This window comes from Patiria miniata, unplaced genomic scaffold (genome assembly GCF_015706575.1).
Source record: "Patiria miniata isolate m_02_andy unplaced genomic scaffold, ASM1570657v1 HiC_scaffold_13, whole genome shotgun sequence".
NCBI classification, from domain to species: domain Eukaryota; kingdom Metazoa; phylum Echinodermata; class Asteroidea; order Valvatida; family Asterinidae; genus Patiria; species Patiria miniata.
This window is the reverse complement of record NW_024037051.1, coordinates 9,643,881-9,668,581: the sequence shown is the minus strand read 5'-3', so window position 1 is coordinate 9,668,581 and position 24,701 is coordinate 9,643,881. Positions and strand designations below refer to the sequence as shown.

Here is a 24,701-nt window from a genome sequence, read left to right as displayed (position 1 = left end):
GTGACGTCACTATTGAAGAAAAACAAGTCGCGCTTAATCAATGACTGTTTCATGTACTGATATGTGCCCCGCACCAAAAACCCACAGTCAGACGGCGCGGGGCACATATGACTACATGAAACAGCTATTGAGTAAGCGCAACTTGTTTTTCTTCAATAGTGACGTCACACACGCGCGCAATGAATTATGCATCAGTCATGTCAGTGAAATAGACTGTGCAACTCGGCAGACACATTTAATTGTGAGCGGTAAGTTCAGACTATTTTGTTCTTTTTTCAAAATTACCGGTTGTTTGAAACAATTTGAGGGGTCATATTGAATGTCATGAATGTGTGGATCTATCCAGGGTTACTGTCTTTCTCATTTGTATTTTCTTTATCAGTTTTTTTGGGCCTTGTCCTCGCGAGGGCATGCACAAAATGCATACCGTCACATCTGTTATTACAGTGATGCTGTTTAGTATAAATTTTCATTGTAATTGTAAGGTAAATTATCTCATATCTGTATTGCAGCAGTATAACATTTTTGTCGTTGTAAAGCGCATTGAAATGCTATTTTGAAATGCGCTTTAAAAGTGTAATTAATTATTTATTATTTTTATTTGTTTCCATTAAAACAAATTGCGCTTTAAAAGTTTAGCCAATTATTTATTTTCATTAAAACATATTAATTGACATCGTTCACACCATCTTGCTAAATTTAACAGCAATTTATTTTGTTTTTAATCCAAACTTCAACGTAACGAGTATACAAATTAAGAACAGATCTTCATAGAAAAATAAAATTGGAAAGTATGGCATTAAAACATAAACACTTTCAAACATAACATTATTAACTCAATAAATATAAGTAAACATTATAAGCCAATAAATAAAATAAATAAGATATAAAAACAAAGTCTTTTCTGATCTCTAGTTTTGTTTTTCAACATGGGAGATTCACCCCGTGCAGGTTCATTTAGGAATAACGGATCAGATGGTTCAGGTATTTATGGACTCGAGACTTTTTAGAATTTGATAATGATATAACCTTGAGTTTATCAGTGCAAAAGAAATGTATTCGTGCTTTTATAGATTGCCCAGTTTTCAGACAATTTCTTTTTTTCCCCAATACATTGTCATTGGATTAGCCTTCACATTCGTTTTGAAACGAAGCATTCTTTGTGATTCACACATTCATGACATTCCATAAGACCCCTCAAATTGTTTCAAACAACCGGTAATTTTGAAAAAAAATAGTCTGAACTTACCGCTCACAATTAAATGTGTCTGCCGAGTTGCACAGTCTATTTCACTGACATGACTGATGCATAATTCATTGCGAGCGTGTGTGACGTCACTATTGAAGAAAAACAAGTCGCGCTTAATCAATGACTGTTTCATGTACTGATATGTGCCCCGCACCAAAAACCCACAGTCAGACGGCGCGGGGCACATATGACTACATGAAACAGCTATTGAGTAAGCGCAACTTGTTTTTCTTCAATAGTGACGTCACACACGCGCGCAATGAATTATGCATCAGTCATGTCAGTGAAATAGACTGTGCAACTCGGCAGACACATTTAATTGTGAGCGGTAAGTTCAGACTATTTTGTTCTTTTTTCAAAATTACCGGTTGTTTGAAACAATTTGAGGGGTCATATGGAATGTCATGAATGTGTGGATCTATCCAGGGTTACTGTCTTTCTCATTTGTATTTTCTTTATCAGTTTTTTTGGGCCTTGTCCTCGCGAGGGCATGCACAAAATGCATACCGTCATGACGACCGTGTAAGTGCTACCAAAGTATGGCAAATCAGTGGAGCGTTTGTATGGAGGGGTACCCGTAATTCAACGCTCCACTCAGTAGAGCTAGCTTGGACCCTACTATCGCCAGACCATCTCGGAATGTTAAAAAGGCGATAAGTTGGGTCCAAGTTACTCGGTCATACTAAAAAGCGTCAACACATCGTCAACACACTCCAAAGCGTCAACACAGCGTCAACACATCCAAAATGCATTAAAAGTGACAAAAGCAGTATGTAACCCATACAGTATGGACAGAAACAAGATTTTGGCTTAAAATTGATAGGTTAAACGTCTGAAAATTGCGATTTTCAGTTCAAGAAAATTGGCTCTCCGTGCCGCTCCGAAATCGGCTGCCATGATGCCTCAGTGGCAGTGCGGACCATACCATTATGCTAAAGGGTGATAGCGTTGTACAATAAACCAACAGAGAGGGCGCAGCCAGCCAATACCAAAAGATGTCCATTTCAATAAAGTAAATGAAACATAAACACAAATCACAAAATAATGATCCACCACTCCGATCCTCAGTCCTCACAGATCTGGTATCCCTCTGTTGTTTATGACAAGATAATGTCATTACCTACATACCCCTACTTGAAATGGTGTAGTCCAAGCTTTGTGCAAAGTCAAGATGGCGGACAACGGCTGTGCGAGTGAAAGGTCATTTTTTCGCGTGAAAATACTATATTTTTAACAACGAAATGGAAACTCAAACAAATGGAAATTCTCTTTTATTCTATGCTTTACAATTATATACCATTTTTGTTAATTCAGAATGTGTTTTGGATGTGTTGACGGTGTGTTGACGCTTCTGTAATGTGTTGATGCTGTGTTGACGCTGTGTTGATGCTTTTTAGTGCGACTATTACAAACCCATGGCACACTACCATTCATTTTGAAGCAATATGATGTCCTCTATCATTTGGATTGATGGGATTTTTAAATGAAATCTACTTCAATTAAAAATAAAAGTAGGCTAGCAATTGATTAAAAAAAAAAGTACAAAAAAAATACCCTATAGATTTTTAAAAAATGAGAGAACAACAAATTCCTAGTCCCTACAGTTATACACGTGATTGGCCTATGTATTTGCAACGTTTTTTTGGCAATGTCATAATTGAAAATTAGGTTACGGCTGTCGTAATAATAGCCACTACGTTATTTTTATTGCAGGGTCTGGGAAGAAGGTCATGACCCTTGATCCATTGGGTGAGGAAGATGGGGACTCTGATAGTGAAGTGAGTATAAAGCCCAGTAAAGTAAAAAATAAACCAGTTACTCATCCCGCCTGCCTCCTTTTTTTTAAATCATAGATTTATTTTGTCTTTTTATTTGTTTCCAGCAAAATTGACTGAAGCAATGTGCATGTATTTAATTTCAAAATCTGGTAGAAAGGGTGATGGCTGCTTTGGACACAAAAGTATCAGCAAAAGAAATCCAACCGCCATAACAAAGCCAGGACAAGAAAGTATTTTTTTTTTACTTGACCTAAGCCAAATTTATGTCATTTTTCAAAATTATTTTTATTATTAATTTCTGGTACTGGAACCAAGGATTCCTTCAAAGCGCCCTAGGCACTGTAGCTCGCAAGCCTGAAGAAACCTGCAGAGAAGACAATCAGAAGAAATTACAGTTTTAGAGGTGGAAGGAAATTCCAGAAGAATATTCGGGGGAAAACCCATGGAATAGGGACTAAAACCCAATCCATTTATTGGCCCAAGTGGGATTCGAACCCGGGTCACAGCGGTGAAAGGTGAGGAAAGTACCGCTACGCCAACCTGACTCCCGCCTATTATTATGCCAACCTGCATTTACAATGAATTGAGTAACGCAATCCTAATCGACCAATAGACAGCAAGCTTACAGCATCAGGTGGGATTGTTCATCCAATATTCGGTCCCACAATGTTTTGCTCACATGAGATGGGAAGGTGTACGTAGATGAGACTTTCTGAAATTTGTGGTGGTCATTAGGTGAAAACTGCAAGTGAAATCAAAGACCAAGATGTCTTGTGAGATTTTCAAGTTGTGTGAGTATGAGCTTCCCAAGCCAACCCCACTAAATCTAGAACCAATGGCTGTAGGTAGGTACATGTAAGCCTGCGCATTTGATGCCAAGTTGGATGTTTAAAATGAAGCTGTTAAGTTTTGAATAATAACATATTTGTTTTATCCTTTAAAGGGAAGATACAACATTTGTAAATAAAAAAAAAAAAAAAATGATCAAATTATCACAGAATACCTTACTGGATTGTTAGGGAATGACAATCTAAAGCATCCTGTAAAATCGTGGCTCCTGGTGTGCTAACATCAAGAAAAATTGTATTTTTCCAACGCTGGTCAGCCGACCAGTGTTGGAGAAAACTGGCTTATTTTCAATAACCGCTCCTATTTCTTTTCATATTAAGTTATTCCGCATTTTCTTTGCAATTGATTACATACAAATGAAGAGGTACAAGACTGCCAGACCGATATTCTGTCCTTACAATTCCCCAAAGTCTACACATTTCTCCGTTTCATCTTAAGTGGTGTCAGGGAACCAGACTACAAGAACATGATTGGTTTTCTTGGTTTTTCCAGCATCTACAAGCCCAAAACGTGAAACAAGTCAGTTTAACAACATTTGCTATATCATTCTAATCCTCCAAATCCATTTATTTCTGAAAATTGCAGCAAAAGCAAATGTTGAACATTCCCTTTAATGTGTTTTCTTTTAATTCCATGCTTCTTGTTTTTCTTTTCAATTGAACAGAGTGAAGATGAGCTTGCAGCAGCCAAGGCGGCCACCCAAGCAGAGACCAACAAGTTTGAGATGCTGTGTGACGGAGTTCTCAACTCTATTGCTCTGGTTCAGGCGGCACTGGCCGAGGTCTGTACTGGCAGCATTTTTGGCAATTCAGTGATCAAACAGTCCTTGCAAGAATTGATTTCTTTTTTGAATTGGATTCCTAAACCTACAGTTTGTGATCTTTAAACATTTTGAAATTTTGTACTCATTCTGTGATAAGAATCTCCAGAGGCCAGTATTTTGAACCACTTATTGTGACATGGGCCCAATGTCACGGCGCTGCTAAGCACACAATTTTCTGCTAACAGAGCCTCCGTCCATTTCATGGAGACCGTAAGCATAAGCACAGCAAAAGGCACGCTTACATCAGAGGAAAAATTTGCTTAACTTAGTGACGTAACATGGAAATCTCCATGCACGCGTGACCGTTAGCACATCCACGCCGTGAAATACTGCTAAGGGTTAGCAAATTATTCTACTATGCTAAACACACCTTTTCTGCTAACTGTTAAGCAGCGCCATGAAATTGGGCCACGGATGTGCGTCATAAATACTTAGCTTGGTCTTAATAAGTGCTTACCTATAACGGCAGTACAGTGGAACATCGCTATACCAAACACCGCTATACTGAACATTTGGCTACACCGAACATCGTCCTTGGCTCTTGATTTTTGTGTACAAAATGTACCGAATATTAATGTTATAAAAATGTCAACAGGAGAGCGAAAAGTGACTATTATTTCCCCAAGGAATAGAAGGGGAAAGCCATCCATATTGCTGTAGGTACCGGTAGTAAGCTCACAATCTGTGTAATTACATTAGGCCCCCCAAAAAAGTCTCCGGTTTCTGGTATGCGCGCGCGTCGCCGTAGCCATGTGCGTCGGCAAAATGAAAAAGTTTTTTTTTCAATAAAAGATGATGTCTCAAAACCGCCAAACTCACTGGTTTGACTGGAATCCTGCTACTGCACAATTTTAACGTGTTTTTAGATGGGGTTATGATAGAGAATAAGCTTTATGTGGCCTCTCTGGACTCCCATATATTTGCACTAAGTTAGTCGGGCACCATTTGCAGTCATCAGCTGACATTTGAAGCCCCCCCCAAAAAAAACCAGTTAAAAAAAAAAAAAAAGCCCCGTCGCCGAACCACTTTTGGGGCAAGCTCCCTACGAGAAACCGGAGACTTTTTGGGGGGGCCTTATTCAATATTCGGCACGTGTTCAAAGTCATCTTTCAGTAACTAGAAGTACCAGGGCGTGCAGGGTGAAGTTCTGAAGGGCGCTATTTATTGAAAAATGAGTATCGGAGCTTAAAATCGCTGTACCGAATGATTGCTATTACGAACAATTTCTGTGGATCCCGCAATGTTCGTTATAGCGGCGTTCCACTGTACTCCAAGGCCCTTTAACAGTTAATTTCTTTTGGAGTTTCCTCTCTTTAAATAATTGTGATGCGATCAAGCTAAAATGAGTCGTTTGTCGGGAATTTTCATTTGGAGATACAGGCCAAAATAAGATCACTTCATCACATCACTGCATCACATCTCTTGGTGTTCCGACTTCCATAATTTTTGAACTAAAGATGGTATCAGCATGCAGTTTTCACTGAAGTAATGCTGAGATTGTGCTCTTTTCAAATCTGTTAAAAAAAATAAAAATTGCCCGGAGTCGACAAACGACTCGTGTCATGCATGTAGCTTGATCGCATCACAATTGTTAATAAATTCAAGAACTAAGAAAACTATCGGTCATGCAGTTGTGTCTTTGTGATGGTGGCTTAATCCCATATTTGACTTCAGCTTGCGGATTTCTGTCCTTGTAGTTCCTAAATCTGAAGGATGAGTTGCTCCTGCATGCCTTGCCTCCATCCCTGATGGCTAGACTCACTATGATAGCTGGAAGACTCTTCAGAAGGTATGTTTACTAGTGCTCAGCAGTGCCGTGAACACTTGTCCTGGATTTAACTGTATTTGGACAGCAGTTATTAAATCTTTCAGTGCCTGCGAAATTTGAAAAGTTTAACCATGAAGTGCCCAACTTCAAGTGTTTTTGTTAATTTTTTCAAAATTCTGTAAAAAAAAAAGTAAATAAGTTTTACTCATTAAATTTGTTGTTGTTGCTCTCTGGTATATCCTTGGTATATTGGAAAGTCAATAGTAGTCACATACATAGTGATACACCCTGAAACACTGTCCTGCACACAGGGGAATTCCGCACTTTTTGCAGAAAATACGAGTGTCGGTGCTGCGCCCGCTCGCAAGAACTCGAATGAAACAAATAAATACAGGTCGTAACAGAATGCAAATGATATTTTAAGAAAGAGCGAGAGCGCCCCCTTGTGATAACATGCTTACTCTACCTCGTATATATGTACGAGGTTTGGCGATTTTAAGTACGAACATTACCTCGTACATGTACATGTACGAGGTTGGTGATTTCGAACTAACAATATACTTCGTACATGTACAACTTTGGCACTGAAAGAGTTAAGATGCTGCCTGATGTGTAACTGTGTATTGTTAAAGGTGGAGCAAATCATTTGCAGCTATCCAAAAAGTAACTGACGAAAGTTTTGAAAAGCATACTTGGTTTAAAGACAGTAGTGACACTAAACTCCCTGTGAAATTATTCTTTCTGGCAAGCTGTCATCTTGAAGAAAACAATAAAAGATCATTTCCAAAGATGCGTCTTAAGACACATTTTTGGAAATTTCCATTAGTAGTTGGTTTTTGTAATTCAGTGCATCGGTGAATGGGTGCGAGCAAGTGTTGACACAACACACACGCATGCGCAGTTGCTGTCATTCATCGATTCAGTGCGTGACATCGCGTAGCTGCAATCGGCTGAATGAGAACGTGTCCCAGACGCTGATTTTTGAATTGAAATCGAGATCCTAGAATATTGTTTTCTCGGAATATACAGCATTCACTGAGCTAAAACTTCATCAGGATAGTTGTTAAGCACCCTTCTTTAGATTTTGAGCACTTTTGTAGCTTCAAAAAAATTGCACGAAAGAAAAATGATATACTCTACCTTTAACTTGTGACAGGGTCTTAGCTGATTTGTGACTGGTGCCTAAATCTGGATTAGCTTATGTTTGTGCTTAAAGCCCGAGTCCATCGTTTGCAGCTATCCAAAAAGTAACTGGCAAAATTATTGTTGAAAAACATACTTGGTTGAAAGATAGTAAGGGGACTAAACTCCCTGTGAAATTATTTTTTCTGGCAAGCTGTCATTTTGAAGAAATCAACAAAAGAAGGCTTTTCCAACGGTGCTTCTTAAGAAGCACCGTAGGAAATTCAAATTAGTAGTTCGTTTTGTTATGTGGCGAAGCGCGCACTAGCATTGGCACGACGCACACGCGCGCCAATTTGTTGTAATTGGTTGGATCAGTGCGCGACATCGCGTACATGAAGCTGCAATCGGCTCAGTGAGAACATGTCTCGGACGCTGAATTCAGGCCCAATTCAAAACATGATTCAGCAACTTTTGATTTGAAATCGAGATCCTAGAATGTTGTTTTTCTCGAAATATACAGCTGAAGCTGAGCTGAAACTTCATCAGGTTAGTTGTTCAGCACCCTTCGTTAGATCTTGAGCACTTTTGTTGCTTCAAACGAACAAAATGCACAAATTACAAATGATGGACTATACCTTTAAGACCTAATATGCATTATTCTGGCCGATTCAGGTAAGTATTCTATCAATCAAAGACAAATGACGACTGAATGTTGATACATAGTTGAACAGTTTTGTAAGTGAGACTATTACATTTTTACATCGTTTAAATAGAAGCGGGTCTCTTTTTTGTTCTGCTTATTCCAGCACCACCGATCTGTACACACCCACATCCGAGTTGGTACGGCTGGTCCGCGTATACTCTGGCTCCTGGGAGGAGAAGAGTCTAGCCCTGAAGAAGCTTCACTCAGACTATGAGAGCAAACACAAACAGCTGAATATTGCCATCAGGAGATTACAGCTGGCCGATGCACAGGTAGAGTGTGCGGAGATCAATTATTAACAGGTGTAATTGTAGCCTTGGTGAAGACGTTCATCATTATTCGTCCGTACGTGGTAAACAATTTACATAAACGCTTTACATAGTGCATTAAAAATACAGCATAAAAAGCGAATTCACGTGGCCCTATTTTATGCAAATCATTTGGATCCTATAGAACGCCTTGGTCCAATCGTCCGCGAAAGCTTATGTTTTTTTTTTATTTTGCGCTAGATTTCCAGCGCACAACCTCATATGCGAATACAGATAAGTGTAGGCGGGGCTAATATGTGGAGTGTCCAATCACACCCTAGTAAATGTCGACGTCATCAAAACATTTGGAGCTGTTTGCCCTTTGCGGACTTGTCAGAAACCACATTTTTTGTGCATTGGTGCTGTGTGTAATGTGAGACATCGACACAACGTGTGTGCATGTATTATGTACAGTACATGTCTAGTCGCCAGTACCGCTCACTAACTATGCAAGTTTCCACGCAACGATCGACCAATAAGAAAACAAATTTTAAGGTCAGCTTAGGCTATTAGCATAATGAGCACCACACCTAAAACCTCACATGGACGATTGGACCAAGGCGATCGTCTGGATCCATATTATTTGCATAGAATAGTGGCCGCATGAGGTCGCTGCTCGCGCTGTATTTTTAATGCGAGGATATGCCGCTGATCATTTACCGCACGTATGGACGAATAATGACAAATGCCTTGACCAAGGCTAGTGTAATTGAGGACCATCGGCTGACTAGGGATTAATTTGTAACATAACAATATGTGATTTGTCTCAATTCAAGTGATGGTCAAGGCATCATTACAAACTTTCTTAGGCCTGGCACCGTGCTGTGCATGGTGATGTATGCTGGTACTGTTGCCTTTGAGGTGTTTGACCCTGGTAGGCCGGTCCCGAATAGTTGTCCAGACTAGTCCAATATTGTTATCTAGCGTGGGTTCAAGTGAAGCATGTCAAACTATGGTTAAACGATTATTCACAGTAATGGGCCGATCCAGTAAGCCCCGCCCACTGCGTTTACTGGGCAAATTAACACGTGCTCCTCTCCAATGCCACACTGGATTTTCCTGCCGCGCGCATCATACGCGCGTGCATGCATGTCGGACTTTTGTGCACGCATGTCGGACATAAATCACGGCTGTGATTGGTCAGAATATCATGGGGCGGTGCTTACTAGATTGGTCCATTCTCATGCCGAAGTCTTTTTCAAAAACAAGCACAATACAAAAGTTTGAAGAGATAAGAAGTACCTGAACAAAAAAAGGTAATTTCAGGAGTGTTGGTTTATCGAGAAATGATAATTGCAACCAGTTGTATACATGTTTGTGATTCAAAAGTTCTTTCTGTTTGTTTTTGTCAGGCCAAACGTATCGAACATGAGAAGCGCATCATGAACTGGGAGAAACTATTTGCCAAACTGACCAGCAGTCGTGGCCATGGCCGACGCTGGCGTTTCCTCATCGATAACTTCAAGCAGAAATCCAAACTTGGGTGAGAATATATGTATATCCAATTTATTAAATATGATCTACCACAATATATTTATTTCCTTAAATTCTTGCAAGAAACTTCACAGACTTATCAGTGCAAACTGAAATTCAAAAAATCAGAATGTGTAACATTAGTAACAGTCGATCAGTTACTGTGCGTATCTCATTAATTAATTCAGCTGACTCTACATTAACCATGTCATGTTGTACATAAACTAGAGTTATGGGTCATTCCAACGGGTTGGGGAACAAAGTGTGACATATGACCATATTAAGAAAAGCATGAATGCCTTGCTAGCAGTTGCTCTACATAATATTTGTTGTTGGGTGTTTCACTACTGCAGAAAGTTTGAAATCATGTCAATGTATTTCGCAAAAATATGAACAAAAAAGTCAGTTTGGATGTAACATTGACACCGTGTCAGTGTTACATCCAAATATGACATTTTTACCTTTTTTAAATTTCTGCGAAACATTACTCAAATTCACTTTGCGTACTTCTTACTATGTACATGCAACACAATAAGAAAAGCTTTTGTTATGGTAGTCGGGTATCAAATAGAGCAGAAATGATAACTTGGTTGTGTGGATGTAACATTGACACGGTGTAAAACCCAAATGTCACACTTCCATTGGGTGATTTTTACACCGTTACATCCACACTTGAGGTATTGTTTCTGCTATATTTGAACCCTGACTATAACAAAACCAAAGCTTTTCTTGGTGCTCAGGTGTCCAGTTGTAAATATGCAATGTCGGTTTGGATAATATTTTACATACGTGTAAAAAATGGCAAAAAAATAATATTTGGATGTAACATTGACACGGTGTCAATGTTACGTCCGAATTAATACATTTTTGCTCATATTTTTGTCAAAGTAATTTCAAATGATTTCAAACTTTCTCAAGTATTGAAACACCCTCAGACAAATATTATGTTGAACAATTGTTTAGAATGCATTGATACTTTTCATAATATAACCAAATATATGGATGTAACATGCACTGCTTCCCAACCCGGTGGAATGACCCATATACCAAAAATATAAAATGTGCTTTCACTGCAAGAATTTTAGGCCTTACGTTTTCTTATTATTTCAAATTGGTCAGTAGCCTCCGAGTGTAATATCCCATTGCCCATTTACAAAACCTCTTTTCCGGCGGCACCTTTTTTTTCTCTAGACAAACGTGACCAAAGAGTATGATAACACTTTAGTTGTCATGGATGTAGTTAGTGTGAAACATATGTAATGCCAATCCTGATCTATGTGTTGAATCTCAAAGGAACTGGGCACTGTAAATATAAATGTTGATATAATATTTTGTGTGATAAAGGTGACAGATTGGAAGGGTACTAGATTTGTGCAGTCATGTGGACAATTACTCTTTCGTCTTCAGGTTTCTCTGAACGGGATGAAATCTTGGGTGAATTATAATTCATATGATAAAAGTATTAAAGTAAGGTTAGGAGGAACAAAATGTGAAAAGTAGAACGGCGTTAACCCATTATTCCCTGTATTGCCTTAACCCTAAAAAGGCAAAGTTATTTTGACCATCTCTCAGCTGGGAAGGGGGGGGGGGATTCCGCCCATCGAGGGACGAAACATTTTGCAACTCGTTACATGCAAAGAGCAACTCATCATAAACATACCCAAGAAATGTCGTGACTATATTTCGAAAGGTTTTGGAATTATGGCTAATTAATTATTCATATGTACGAATGGTAATTCTGCTTTGTGTACATGACATATATGGGAAAATTAAGTTTTCATGGTGCGTAGCGCCTCAAAATTTTTCGCTGCCCGGCAACCCGTGGTCCGATTTTGATGTTTTTGGTATCAAAAGATGCGCAAGGCTTGAGGCTAAAAAGTCATAACAGCTCGGGTTGCAATTTTTTTTTTTCTTCAAAGCTATCGCGGAAAAAGTTGAGGGGGGGGGGCGGATTCCCACCCCTCCCCCCCCCCCCAGCTCTTTTTGGGTTAACCTGGCCTAGCTCTTATGACTTTAGGGAATAAATACAATGTAATACAATGCACAGGGGCTAATGAGACATTGTTTTTTTCTGACAGTATGGAGCATCTGCATGCCTACATCGATGACCTGGATCGAGAGGAGGACTCAGAAAATGAAGAAGAAGAAGAGAAGAAAGAGGATTCCGTCAGTCACACTTCAGCCAATGAGTTTGATATCAGCTCGGTAAGTCCATGCAAGCAGTAGGGGTTGGAACTGTAGAACCGTAACAATCCTTGCATGTCTTCATGTAGTCAAACTTCCAAACATTACAACTTTTTTTTTTTTAACCCTAACCGAACTCAACCCATCCAAGCACAACAGCAGGTTTTGTTTAAATCTGTTGGGATAGGTACAGTACCCCTAAACTGATGGTCTTTTACATTGGGTTTGGCATAAATCCAGAAACTAAGTACAACAGTGTGTGTATAATTCCCCATGTGGGTGTTGGAATTTGCCTGAATGGGTATGGTTCCTAGTAAATTAGGCTGGGGAGTTGGGGTTTATGTAAGGTTGGGTGTAGTAGCTATGCATTGAAGTCAGCAACTCATGTCATCTGAAACACAAGAAAATAAGAACTTTCCATTTCTAATGCAACTTTCTCCTCTCTGAATCTTTTTGGGATTCCTTAAAAGTTTCAACACAACATTTATAAGGCATTAAAGGTAAAGTAGATCATTTGCAGCTATTCAAAAAAGTAACTGACCAAGTTATTGTTAAAGAGCCTACTTGGTTTAAAGATAGTAATGGCACTGAAGCTCCCTGTGAAATTATTCCTTCTGGCATGCTGTCAATTTGAAGAAAACAATAAAAGAAGGTCATTTCCAAAGATTAGTCAAGTGATGCATTTTTGGAAATTTCCATAAGTAGTTGGTTTGTAATTGGGTATATCCATGAATGGGTGCGCACAAGCGTTGACAGGACACACACGTGTGCACGATTGCTATTCGTCAGTTCAGTCTGTGACATCACCCGGCTGCAATCGGCTGAATGAGAACGTGTTCAAAATATGACTCGACAAGTTTTGAGATCCTAGAATATTGTTTTCTCGGAATATACAGCATTTACACGATAGTTCAAAAAAAATTTGTTGGTTTACCAGTGAGTTCTGTAGAGGATGTTATTTCTACGTTGGTAATTTCATTGTGTTCTTTCAAAATTAATGAAAAGACTTGTGCAAGTTTACCAAGGTCACATTACGCTTAACATTTTGACCAGAGTTGTAAACTGTAATTGTTTTGAAAGGTGTTTGTTCATTTTCTGTTCGCAGTCTGATGAGCTAGAATTTACGGAGGAAGATTCTGAAGAAGAAGATGAGGATGCAAGTACAGCAAGAGCAACAGCACAGACAGGTCACACCCAGCAAGACATCGATAGTGATATGGTCACACCCGCAAGCAAGGTAATAACTTCACAGCCTGTTTGAAAATATCTCTCAAGTCAATCACTAGTCAATGAAAAGTTGGTCACAAGTCAATTCACAAGTCAATTCACAAGTCAATCGACAGTCAATCACTAGTCAAATCACAAGTCCATTACAGTTAATCACAAGGCAACACAGGTCAATCACAAGTCAATCACAAGTCAATCACAAGTCAATCACAAGTCAATCACAAGTCAATTACTAGTAAATCACAAGTCAATCACAACTCAGTCACAAGTCAATTACGAGTCAATCACAAGTCAATCACAAGTCAATCACAAGTCAAGTACTAGTCAATCACAAGTCAATCACAACTCAGTCACAAGTCAGTCACAAGTCAATCACAAGTCAATCACAAGTCAATTACTAGTCAATCACAAGTCAATCACAACTCAGTCACAAGTCAGTCACGAGTCAATCACAATTCAATCACAAGTCAATCACAAGTCAATCACAAGTCAATTACTAGTCAATCACAAGTCAATCACAGCTCAGTCACAAGTCAGTCACAAATTAATCACAAGTCAATCACAAGTCAATCACAAGTCAATTACTAGTCAATCACAACTCAGTCACAAGACACTCCCAAGTCAATCACAAGTCAATTACTGGTCAATCACAAGTCAATCACAAGTCAGTCACAAGTCATTCACAAGTCAGTCACAAGTCAATTACTAGTCAATCACAAGTCAATCACAAGTCAATCACAGCTCAGTCACAAGTCAGTCACAAGTCAATCACAAGTCAGTCACAAGTCAATCACAAATCAATCACAAGTCAATCACAAGTCATTCCTTTGTCATTGTTCAACTTGCCACCACACTTGTGATTTGATAAAAATCAATTTTGTATCGCCCTTTTTATTGTAGAAAGTGAAATTCCGGAGGAGGTCTAAGCAGGGGATGAGCGCTGAGGATGCAGAGAAAGGAGCCAAGTCAGAGGTGGCCCCTCCAGCTACGATAGTGGAGCCTCAAACAGTCTACGTAGAGGTACCGGCACCCAAACCACCCTCCGCTGATAAGGTAACTAATAATAATAACAGAGTCTAATATAGCGCACGTATCTACCAACAATTAGGTACTCAAGGCGCTGGAAATTATGTCTATTATTAAAAAAAAGGTAAATAAAGTATATGAGAAATATGAGACCCATTATATAGCACCTTATAAGGGTTGACAAGGTGCTGCGGCGCATATTGCAGCCACTGCCAGGAACCCTGGGGCAAATCCTTCCCTTAGCAATAAGTGTTACTGGGTTCTTCAACGTGCATTACACAACACAGGGGACCTACGGCTTTACGTCCCATCCGAAGGACGAAGCAATAATGGTAAAGTGCCTTGCTCAAGAGCACAAGCACCATGTTCCCACGGTCAGGAGTGGAACTCATGTACCACGGCACACAAATTGAACACCGTAACCATTGGACCACAGCACCCCACTAAAGCATGGCTTTCTGAAATAGCCTTGTGCTCTTCAACAAATATGTTGGGGTTTTTTTCTCTGAGCAAATTTTAACTTTGTATGATTTTTTTTTTAAACAAAAAAAACCCACGATTTTTAAAATGTTTTTTTTTGGCTTCTGCTCCCCGCCTTCCAAACCTAGGCTTTTCTGTTGGGTTGCTTTTGCACCTCCAATGCACAAATTATTGTCAGGCAACAACTAACTCAAAATCTATATAGAAATTATTCCAAAACTGAATGTAGGAGGATTTTGTTTTCATTCAATGTCTCATTCAAAAGTGATTCACTCTTGTGTTGTCAGAAAAATAACAATAAAAATAATTAATTTTTGAGCTGATTATTACAGAAAATGCTCAGTTTTGACATTTGTTTATGTCCCTGTTTAGGTTGTTTGGACACATGAGCCGGAGTACGACTACACTCTCAACGTAAGGCTGTATAAACCTGTGGGTCTGGACCACAAGGAACTCAAATGCAGCGTCAATTTTAAGAAGAAGTTCCTGAAGACAGATGTGTTTGAAGACAAGAACGGAGGCAATGGAAAATGTAGGTCAAATAAAAGCGAGTGTTATGTTGAACATTTTTTCAAAATTTAGACTTTACTGTGACAAAATTCTGCTCAAGAATGCTCTTTAATGTTGTTTAACATTTTGCAGTTTGCGTTATCAAGCCAATTTATATATCACCTCGACATTGATCGGGCATTGTTTTACTCCCGTCCATAATTAAGGCAATGAATTCTGTAACCAACGACTTAAAGAGAATGTACATCATTGGCTTTTGCTGTAATTTTCAGAAATGAACTATTTGAGGGGTTAGTATAATAGATCAAATATTGTTACACTGACATGTTTGAAGTTTTGTGTTCGAAAATGCTGGAAAAACCAAGAAAAACAAAAGTGTTCAAGTAGTCTGGTTCCCTGACTCCACTAAGGATGAAATGGATCCACTTATAGATGTCGGAAAACTGTAAGGTAATGGAACCAGTCTAGCTGGCCTGCACCCGTTCATGAACATGTAACCAATAGCAAACAACATTTGGACTGAAAAAAATGGTAAATTTGGAGCAGTAGTTAAAAAATAGTTAGGTTATTCCAAAGGTGGTCGGCGGATCACCGTTGGAAATGTATACAAAATACCACTTTTCTTGAAAATGACTTCACACCTGGTGCCATAATTTACAGGATGCTTTAGACTGTCATTTACCAACATCCTAGTGAGGTATTTTGTAAAAATGTGGTAGTTTTGTTTTTTGATGTTTGCAAATGTTGTATATTCCCTTTAAGAAGTTGATTCTAAGTTGCACTCCTACTTTTTTGACATAGCCCCCTTGAAATCAGCATTGAAACCGAAGTCCATGATTGGTTCCAAGGGATCATCAGCTGCCAGCAGAAAAGATTCCAGCAGCAACGGAGGCAACGGCGACAAGAAAAACCCGCCCCCGGACACAAACTTTCACGACGTCGCAGTTCCCATTGGCGACCAGCCCATACGGCACGATGCCGAACCTGAAAAACAAGTCCAGGAACCAGACGAGAAGGCAACCGACAAGTCGGACACAGACATAGTGACCCCGGCCACCTCCAGCCAATCACGGCCAATCTCATCAGCAGAGGAGCCAATGAGAATCGCCGTACATTCTGGGACTCTGGAAGATATGGTTGCCATGGGGACGGTCGGTATGGAGGACCTCCATAGTATGGTAAATACCTTTTAAATTTCTTACTTTTAAACATCATATCTTTTTGTGAAGATCTCTCATGTTGATATTTAAAACATCTTTTAAACATAATCCAATATTTGTTGGCATGTGCTGAGAAATACACGTTTATGGTTCAGGCTTATTTTAAGTGTGAAGAGAATCTTTAAAAGTGTGCAAATACAAGGTGAAGAAAATTGATTCATTTTAATCTGAATTATGTTTTGAGCTGAGAGACTGTGCAAGCTAGCAATTTAAGATGATCACCAAATCTAGGGGTGAGCTTTTACGGGTAACCGGGTACCCATGAAAGGAACCCAACCCCAAAATTCAAATCTCAGTAGTTGCTGTTCAAATTGTTCAGAAAGGTCCGCACGATAATACTACCACATTGGTGCGTCAATACAGCAAGATACAAGTGTGTACACCGTCTTTACAGTAAGTTTTATAGCTTACGGTGTAAACAGCAACTGTCTTGAGTGTCATAAATGCGAAATATGTTTTGTTTTCCATGTAGCCTGCTCTTCATTTTGAAAAATTCCCCACAAATGACATTCAAAACCTTTCTGTATCATAGTCTGAGAAGTTACTAAGTAATTTGTAAAGTTGGTTAGGGGTACCCGATCCCAGAATCTGGAACCGGTTCCTGTCGTCAAGAGTCGGGTATTTGGGTCCCCGGTTCAGATGCACAGCCCTACACTAATCCACCTGAAACATTACAGCTTTATCATAGTTTGCCACAAAAAAAAGAGAATTGGAAAAAAATAAGTTAAAGCTATAGTCCATCATTTGCAGCTATCCAAAAAGTGACTGATGTAATGAGTGTTGAAAAACATACTTAGTTGAAAGATAGTAAGGGAACTAAACTCCCTGTGAAATTATTCTTTCTGGCATGCTGTCATTTTGAAGAAATCAACCAAAAAAAAGGCCTTTCCGACGGTGCTTTTTAAGACGCACCGTAGGAAATTCAAATTAGTAGTTCGTTTTGTTATTCGGCGAAGCGCGCGCAAGCATTGGCAGGACGTACACCTGCGCGCGCGGTTGCTATAATTCGTCAGATCAGTGCGCGACATCGCGTAGCTGCATTCGGCTCAGTGAGAACGTGTCTCGAACGCTGAATTCAGGCCCAATGCAAAACATGATCCAGCAACTTTTTATTTGAAATCGAGATCCTAGAATGCTGTTTTCTCGGAATGTACAGCTGAAGCTGTGCTGAAACTTCATCAGGTTAGTTGTTCAGCACCCTTCTTCAGATTTTGAGTACGTTTGTTGCTTCAAACGAGCAAAATGCACAAATTACAAATGATGGACTATACCTTTCAGTATTTGCTGTATGGTGCCTCACAAAGTCTTAATAACGCCACTGCCTAAAACCATCCAGCCTTTTACTCACTTTACATCTCTAAAACACTGTACAAAAATATCCCACCATGACCGAAGTACAGTCGAGTCTCGTTATAACAAACCCCTTCGGACCTAGCCAAATAGTTTGTTATATCAGAATTCTGTATTAAGAGGAACATCAGTCCCATTCATTCTGTACATTAATGCACAGTCGAGATCTAGGCTTTATGTTTGTTATAACCAGAATTTTGTATTAATAGAGTTTGTACTAAAACGAGAGTGAACTGTATCACCATGATGTTGCTGCAGGATATTGAAATCGTTGAGGAGGAGGAGAAGTTGAAGGAGTTACGGCCATCTTCCTTCCCACTGTACCCCATCAGTATCAGCCACAAGGACAGAAACAGTGCACCCATACCCTGCGGTAACATCCCAATGGCGTTCTACTACACCAGGGTCCACCGACCATTTGTGCATGACAAAGAAACAGGTCAGTGTTACATTGAATACAACGTGTAGTTCGTGCAGGAATTAGCGCACTCACTAGAGCTAGTGAGGGAACAGGATTTACGGATTGATCTGAATTATGCAGTGGTGGTGTATGCTGCAGTGCATCCTCGGACAGTTTGCATGGGGGATTTTGTGTGGCATAAATTGTCCAACAATGCAGCGTAACATATGCCTTCACTGCACCTATCAGGTCTGGCGGCACAAGTATGTATGACAGATCTTCAAAAAAAGCAGGGGACCCTTTTATGGGCGGGGCCATGACTTTAAAAAGTGGGGGGCTTCGTGTGCAAAATATGATTGAGATAATGTCACTTTTCTTTTGAGCATTTGGGCAGCTCACCCAAGTGCTACATCAAGAGAAAAAACAATTCCAGAATTTTGCCTCTTTGGGGGTTGGGCCTAATTTTATAAAAGCAGGGGGCAAATTGTCAAGTTAGTTGTCTACTAAACTCAAGCTTGTTGCATTAGAGTGCCTATACACATTTTTAACACTCAAATAAATTGTAAACATTGATACCAATTTCAGCCAAAAGTTGTCCAAAGCCCTTTTACTCTGCCTTTGTAATTATATAGTTGCCTTTATTTTTTGTGTGATAGAAATATGAATACAAACTGACTGGAGCAGTCATAATCAGCCGTCATTCTTAGTAGGTTTGCTGCAGCCAAAGAATTCACGATAGTTCTTCTCCCTGTCTTTGATTCAGAATCTGAAACAGTGACAGACATCGTGCTGGACCTTACCGGGGTGGACCTTAGCAAGATGAAGAAAGAGGACCTGTCGATCAACAAGATCTATGAGGAGAGATGCCTGTCTGCTCTCTCCATCCTCTCCAGTGTGTCCTCAGAAAAACCGGTAATAAAACCGTGTATAACTGTGACATCATATTTCGTACAATGCCTGAATAAACTATTGGTGGTTTCTGATCACTCAACCATGGGCGTCGCCAGGATTTTTTCTAGAGGGGGAAAAAAAAATTTGGGCCAAAAAATGCTTGTATTTCTCAACACATTCTCGATTTATCAGTTTTAGAGGGGGGCAGGGACATTTTGCCCCCCCCCCCCCCCCAACTCATTAAATTTACACCACTTTGTCTTCGCGCCTCTTTTTTTTTTTTTTTTTTTTTTTTCCTTCCTTCTTTTTTTTTTTTTTTTTTTTTTTTCCAGGGGGGGGGGCAAGTGTCCCCCCTTGCCCCCCCCCTCGCGACGCCCATCCACACAACGACGATTATGTTTTAAGGAGTTATACAAATAATGAATGTTGCAACTTTCGTGATTTTGGTACAGTGACTCACAGTTTTGGACAGTGAAGGGTTAAGCATTTCCTTTCTAATACATGTAGTTATTTTCATGTTGTGCATCACAGGAGATGGTCCCAAGGGCTGAAGTAGACGTCCTGGTGGAGCAGCATAATCAGGAGCTTTCTCTTATCCAGGAGGAATATGAGTATGTGTAATGGTCTTCATTGGAACCCATCACCTCAGGGAAGGGCTTGATAAGGCCAGTCAGGCTTGGCCTTTAACCCTAACCATCCCAAATCCTCCAAAATCTTTCTTGCAAATTGGAGGAATTTGCAGGATTGGGGTTACATGGCAAAAGTGCGTTGCTGATTTCGGAGGACGCACTGTGTCAAGGTCTTGGGCCAGACCTTGTGTTGTTTATGCTCTGCCGTGCATAAATTTAGGCCTATATTATACTTGAAATCCTCCGCACTGTTCCAGGATGTCACTCTGCCTCAGCTTATTGACAGACATAGCCGGAGTATTTTGCAGGATTCAGGCAGTGGTTACCTCTCCACGGACCATATTCAAGAAATAATGGAGGAATTTGCAGGATTGAGGCTATATGCTATTTTTCCCATGAGGCCAATTGGAGGATTTTGCAGGATTGAGGCTACATCGTAGCAAAAAGGCCTAGGGAGTTGGGATTGAATTACCTGAATAGGGCCAGGTGTTTGTGCCTAAAACCTTCCTATTGTCAGCTCAGAATACAATGAAGCTGGGCTTTCAGGTGACCAGGCTGGGCTCTAACCCTGGCCACTGGTACCTCAAATCTGTGGCTAGTGTTCAGGCACAATTCTGGGTACCCGAGTTCCCGACCGCTGATGTCAGGAACCAGTCCCAGATTATGGAATTGAGTACCCATCACCAACTTTTTGTAACGAAAAAGAAAGGTTTTGCATTTCATTTGTGGGTAATTTTCAAAATGAAAACCAATCTGCATTGAAACACAACACATATTGATTTTAACGATGCTTGCGAAAATGCAATTTACACCGTAAAGCTACATATATTGAGCTCACTGTACACACTTGAATCTGGTATTAAAGATATAGTCCATCATTTGTAATTTGTGCATTTTGTTCGTTTGAAACAACAAAAGTGCTCAAAATCTAATGAAGGATACTGAACAACCTGATGAAGTTTCAGCTCAGCTTCAGCTGTATATTCAGAGAAAAACAGCATTTTAGGATCTCGATTTCAAATCAAAAGTTGCTGAATCATGTTTTGAATTGGGCCTGAATTCAGCGTCCGAGACGCATTCTCACTGAGCCGATTGCAGCTATACGCGATGTCGCACACTGATCCGACGAATTATAGCAACCGCGCGCGTGTGTGCGTCGTGCCAATGCTTGCGCGCGCTTCGCCGAATAACAAAACAAACTACTAATTAAAATTTTCCTACGGTGCGTCTTAAGAAGCACCGTTGGAAAGGCCTTTTTTCGTTGATTACTTCAAATGACAGCTTGCCAGAAAGAACAATTTCACAGGGAGTTTAGTCCCCTTACTATATTTCAATTAAGTATGTTTTTCAACAATAATTACGCCAGTTACTTTTCAGATGGCTGCAAATGATGGACTATAGCTTTAACGCACCGATGAGGTAGTATTATCATGCGGACCTTTATGAACAATCTGTACAGAAACTCCCGAGATTTTAATTTTGGGGTCGGCTTTCTTTAACGGGTACCCGTGGTTTTTTTTTTCAATCGCGTATCCGATTCCCGTACTACCCGTAAATGCACACCCTTAATCTGGGAGACTGAAATGTGACCATCCAAAGCTCTTTTCCCGTTGTAATTCTGGGTCAGCGTCAAAACAGAAGTTGGTCTGTAGTTTCAAAGCTGTCAATCTATTAACGTGTAGTGCTTCACAATAATTACTGGCTGAGCTAGGGTCCCAAGGGAGAGTTTTATTGTTCATTGTAGGGATTACAGATGCCCAAGGGCCCTGGCTCTCAGGCCTGGCCGCGAATTTTCTTTTCCCAAACGACATCCGCATACATGGTTGTCTAGCGCCCTCTACGATACTTTTGTGATAGGTACGCAGGTATATTATTATTATTTTCCCCACGTTTCGCCGAACAGTGCGGTAATTCAGTCGATACGCAGGAGGATTTTGCACCGCGAGGTTGCGGGTCTGGGTTTTGAATCTCGGTTTTGTACCCAAATTTTTTTTCTTTTCTAATCTGAGGCTTTGGAGGATTTTTTTTTAAAGGGAAATGAAGTCTGAATTTCATAATGCTCGAAATCATTTTTTTTCTAATTTTATATTTTCTTCTCATGTTTTTAGAAAAGTCCAAAACGCCATAGCGTACACCCATATGCGGATGTCGTTTGGGAGAAAAAAATTCGCGGCCTGGTCGCGCTTTTGAAAGTTATTACTTTTTCTGAACTCTTTGAAATGGACTAAACAAAATCTCCTTTTTTCCCCTTCTAATTCGATAGGCAGAGACTGAATGAGCTAGCTAAGAATCTGGAGCAGCTGCAAAACGATCAGCTCAACTCTCTGCTAAATCCACAGAAATCTTCCGATGGTAGGTAGCAGCTTGGTTGTATCTTTTGGAATGCATTGAAAACGTTTTGCTACGTAAAACAAAAAACCAAACACCCTAGATTCTTGGGTTTGTTCACACCTCTACCGATGAAAAGCGTCGTAGTCTAGTCCATCACAAGTCTTTCAGTCTCAAGTCAAGTCACAAACTGTGACAAGTATGTTCCTTTGATAGGTCTCTCTCAAATGACGTCATTTCCTACAGACCAGCCACGTGCATCGGCAGTTTGAGCGTCAACTTGCATAACGCGCATCAGCTGCGTCGTATTGCGAACACATTTCGAGCAACCAGCGCCCGTGTTTGGAACATGTTAAACACTGCGCAATGCGTGCGTGATTGCGTAAAATACGCAGTTCAGTTCTCCTACAGAGATGGCCTTCTTTGAGAGAGACCTATTGTCGTGCCTGAATTTGTGAATTCACCTCTGATGTACTTGTGACCACTTTTGCAGTGAACCTGTTATGGACTTGACTTGAACACTGTCGGGTGTTCCCATAAATATGAATACTTGCCTTCGCGCATGCACACCCTGGCCATTTCCAAATCCGGCTTCTGGCTTTGTTATTTTCTTTTGATACAACTAGTGCAGGGCCAGTTGAAAATGTGCCTAGTCACAGGTTGAACGCACACTCACAGGTTGAACTCGCATTTCTTTTACATGTGGACAGACAATAATAGTAATGACAAAGAAAAGTGTGATATTGTTTATTTTACCCATTGTTGATAATGGAATAGCCCCCAGTGAAAGTCAGCTAGCTCTATGCACGCACACGCACGTAGTGTTAATTGTGACGTCACACAACTCAGTGGCGCCACACGCATGCGTGGTGTTGTTTTCACAAGCCGAACGCACATGTTTTACATGTACGTTATACGCATCTTTTTTGTTTACCAAACTCTACGTACGTAGTGTTAATTGTGACGTCACACAACGCACTTGCGTACAGAGGCCAAAATGTTTTATCTTTTATGAGGAGAAATGGTGCTAACTTTCCGGGGGTTTTTTTTTCAGCTTTTTTGCGAACCGCTCGTCCAAACAACTTTTAACTTGACACTTAACATTCTGGTGTCCCGAGCAATACACCCGCCGATTTTCAACTTCATACGGTGCCCGGTTCTGGAGATAATCGACGTACAGACACACAGACAGACACACAGACACACAGAGATTCCCGGAGTTATAGTTAGATGAAATGTCAAAGCTGAAGAAATAACTCTTATTTGGATGTGGCAATTCCGAACTAACTCTTTTGTCAACTCCGTGCTGTTCATAAAGTCAATTTTAGTCCAAGCATTGAGGGTAGATTTCTTATAGAAGATCCCTTGATATTAAAAGACTAAACTACCACAAAAATGGCTAACAAAAGGAACTTCTATGGTTTTGCAATAAGCGTTTTATTGGCAACTCGCGTTACACAAAAAGGACATGGAAAAAATGTAACTCCCTTGCATTTGAAAGTTTTCCTAATACTGTGCACGGATGGAAAATATTGTTAGTGCCCTTACATTGTTGGGGTATACATGTAAGTCTTATTCTACCCTTACAATTTTTCAAAAATAATTTTACCATTACAATTTTTCAAAAATAATTGAGCATAAAATCTCCAAAGGGATTATTTCAGTAACTCATGTTGAAACAAATTTACATTACAGTTTGTTCTCTCCTCTTTGGCACAAGTTTAAAGATTAAGAAACTAAAAAATCAATCACAAAAACTCTGTTGGAATAGAATATGAACCTTTTCCTCTTCCATAACCCTAAAAGAACCGGCCCCCCCCCCTTCAACTTTTTCCGCCATAGCCTTAAAAAAAATGTTTCGTGACCCGAGCTGTTATGACTTTTTAGCCTCTAGCCATGCGCATCTTTTGATACCAAAAACATAAAAATTTTCCGACGCTAATTTGCCCATATACGTTATGTACACAAAGCAGAATTACCATTCGTACATATGAATAATTAATTAGCCATAGTTCCAAAACCCTTTGACATATAGTCATGAAATTTCTTGGGTATGTTCATGATGAGTTGCTCTATGCATATACTGGGTTTCAAAATGTTTGGTCACTTGATGGTTGGAATCCCCCCTCCCCCCTTTTAGGGTTAAAAACAAAAAGTTACAGTGACACTGTTGCATTTTGCATGTAAAAACAAGGTGAAAAAGGACTACCCAAAATCCATAATTGGCAGCAAAATACCAGTATTTTGAGAGAAAAAAAACACTCAACCATATTCCACCTTAGTGGCACATCATTAATATTATGGTCTTATTGTCCCCTTTAATATGATATCACATTTGAGGTTGTGATGCTTGCATTTTGAAGATTTCATAAATTTTCCA

The 24,701-nt window shown here is 39.9% G+C and overlaps 1 protein-coding gene across 2 annotated transcripts in view; it reads left to right on the top strand.

Annotated features, from left to right (window-relative positions):
* LOC119721219 overlaps nucleotides 1-24,701 on the top strand; it is a 34,501-nt gene that overhangs the window by 487 nt on the left and 9,313 nt on the right. The window contains exons 1-15 of one of the 2 annotated variants that reach the window (XM_038191177.1): nucleotides 915-984; nucleotides 2,963-3,027; nucleotides 4,541-4,657; nucleotides 6,397-6,488; nucleotides 8,399-8,567; nucleotides 9,956-10,086; nucleotides 12,155-12,281; nucleotides 13,366-13,497; nucleotides 14,388-14,540; nucleotides 15,366-15,525; nucleotides 16,305-16,681; nucleotides 18,332-18,512; nucleotides 19,237-19,385; nucleotides 19,896-19,975; nucleotides 22,257-22,345. In XM_038191177.1, the coding sequence (XP_038047105.1) occupies nucleotides 930-984; nucleotides 2,963-3,027; nucleotides 4,541-4,657; nucleotides 6,397-6,488; nucleotides 8,399-8,567; nucleotides 9,956-10,086; nucleotides 12,155-12,281; nucleotides 13,366-13,497; nucleotides 14,388-14,540; nucleotides 15,366-15,525; nucleotides 16,305-16,681; nucleotides 18,332-18,512; nucleotides 19,237-19,385; nucleotides 19,896-19,975; nucleotides 22,257-22,345 (2,077 nt within the window). In that variant the 5' untranslated portion in view covers nucleotides 915-929. Of the gene's footprint in view, nucleotides 1-914; nucleotides 985-2,962; nucleotides 3,028-4,540; nucleotides 4,658-6,396; nucleotides 6,489-8,398; nucleotides 8,568-9,955; nucleotides 10,087-12,154; nucleotides 12,282-13,365; nucleotides 13,498-14,387; nucleotides 14,541-15,365; nucleotides 15,526-16,304; nucleotides 16,682-18,331; nucleotides 18,513-19,236; nucleotides 19,386-19,895; nucleotides 19,976-22,256; nucleotides 22,346-24,701 lie in introns of those variants that run through there. The other variant, XM_038191178.1, reaches the window with a different exon arrangement.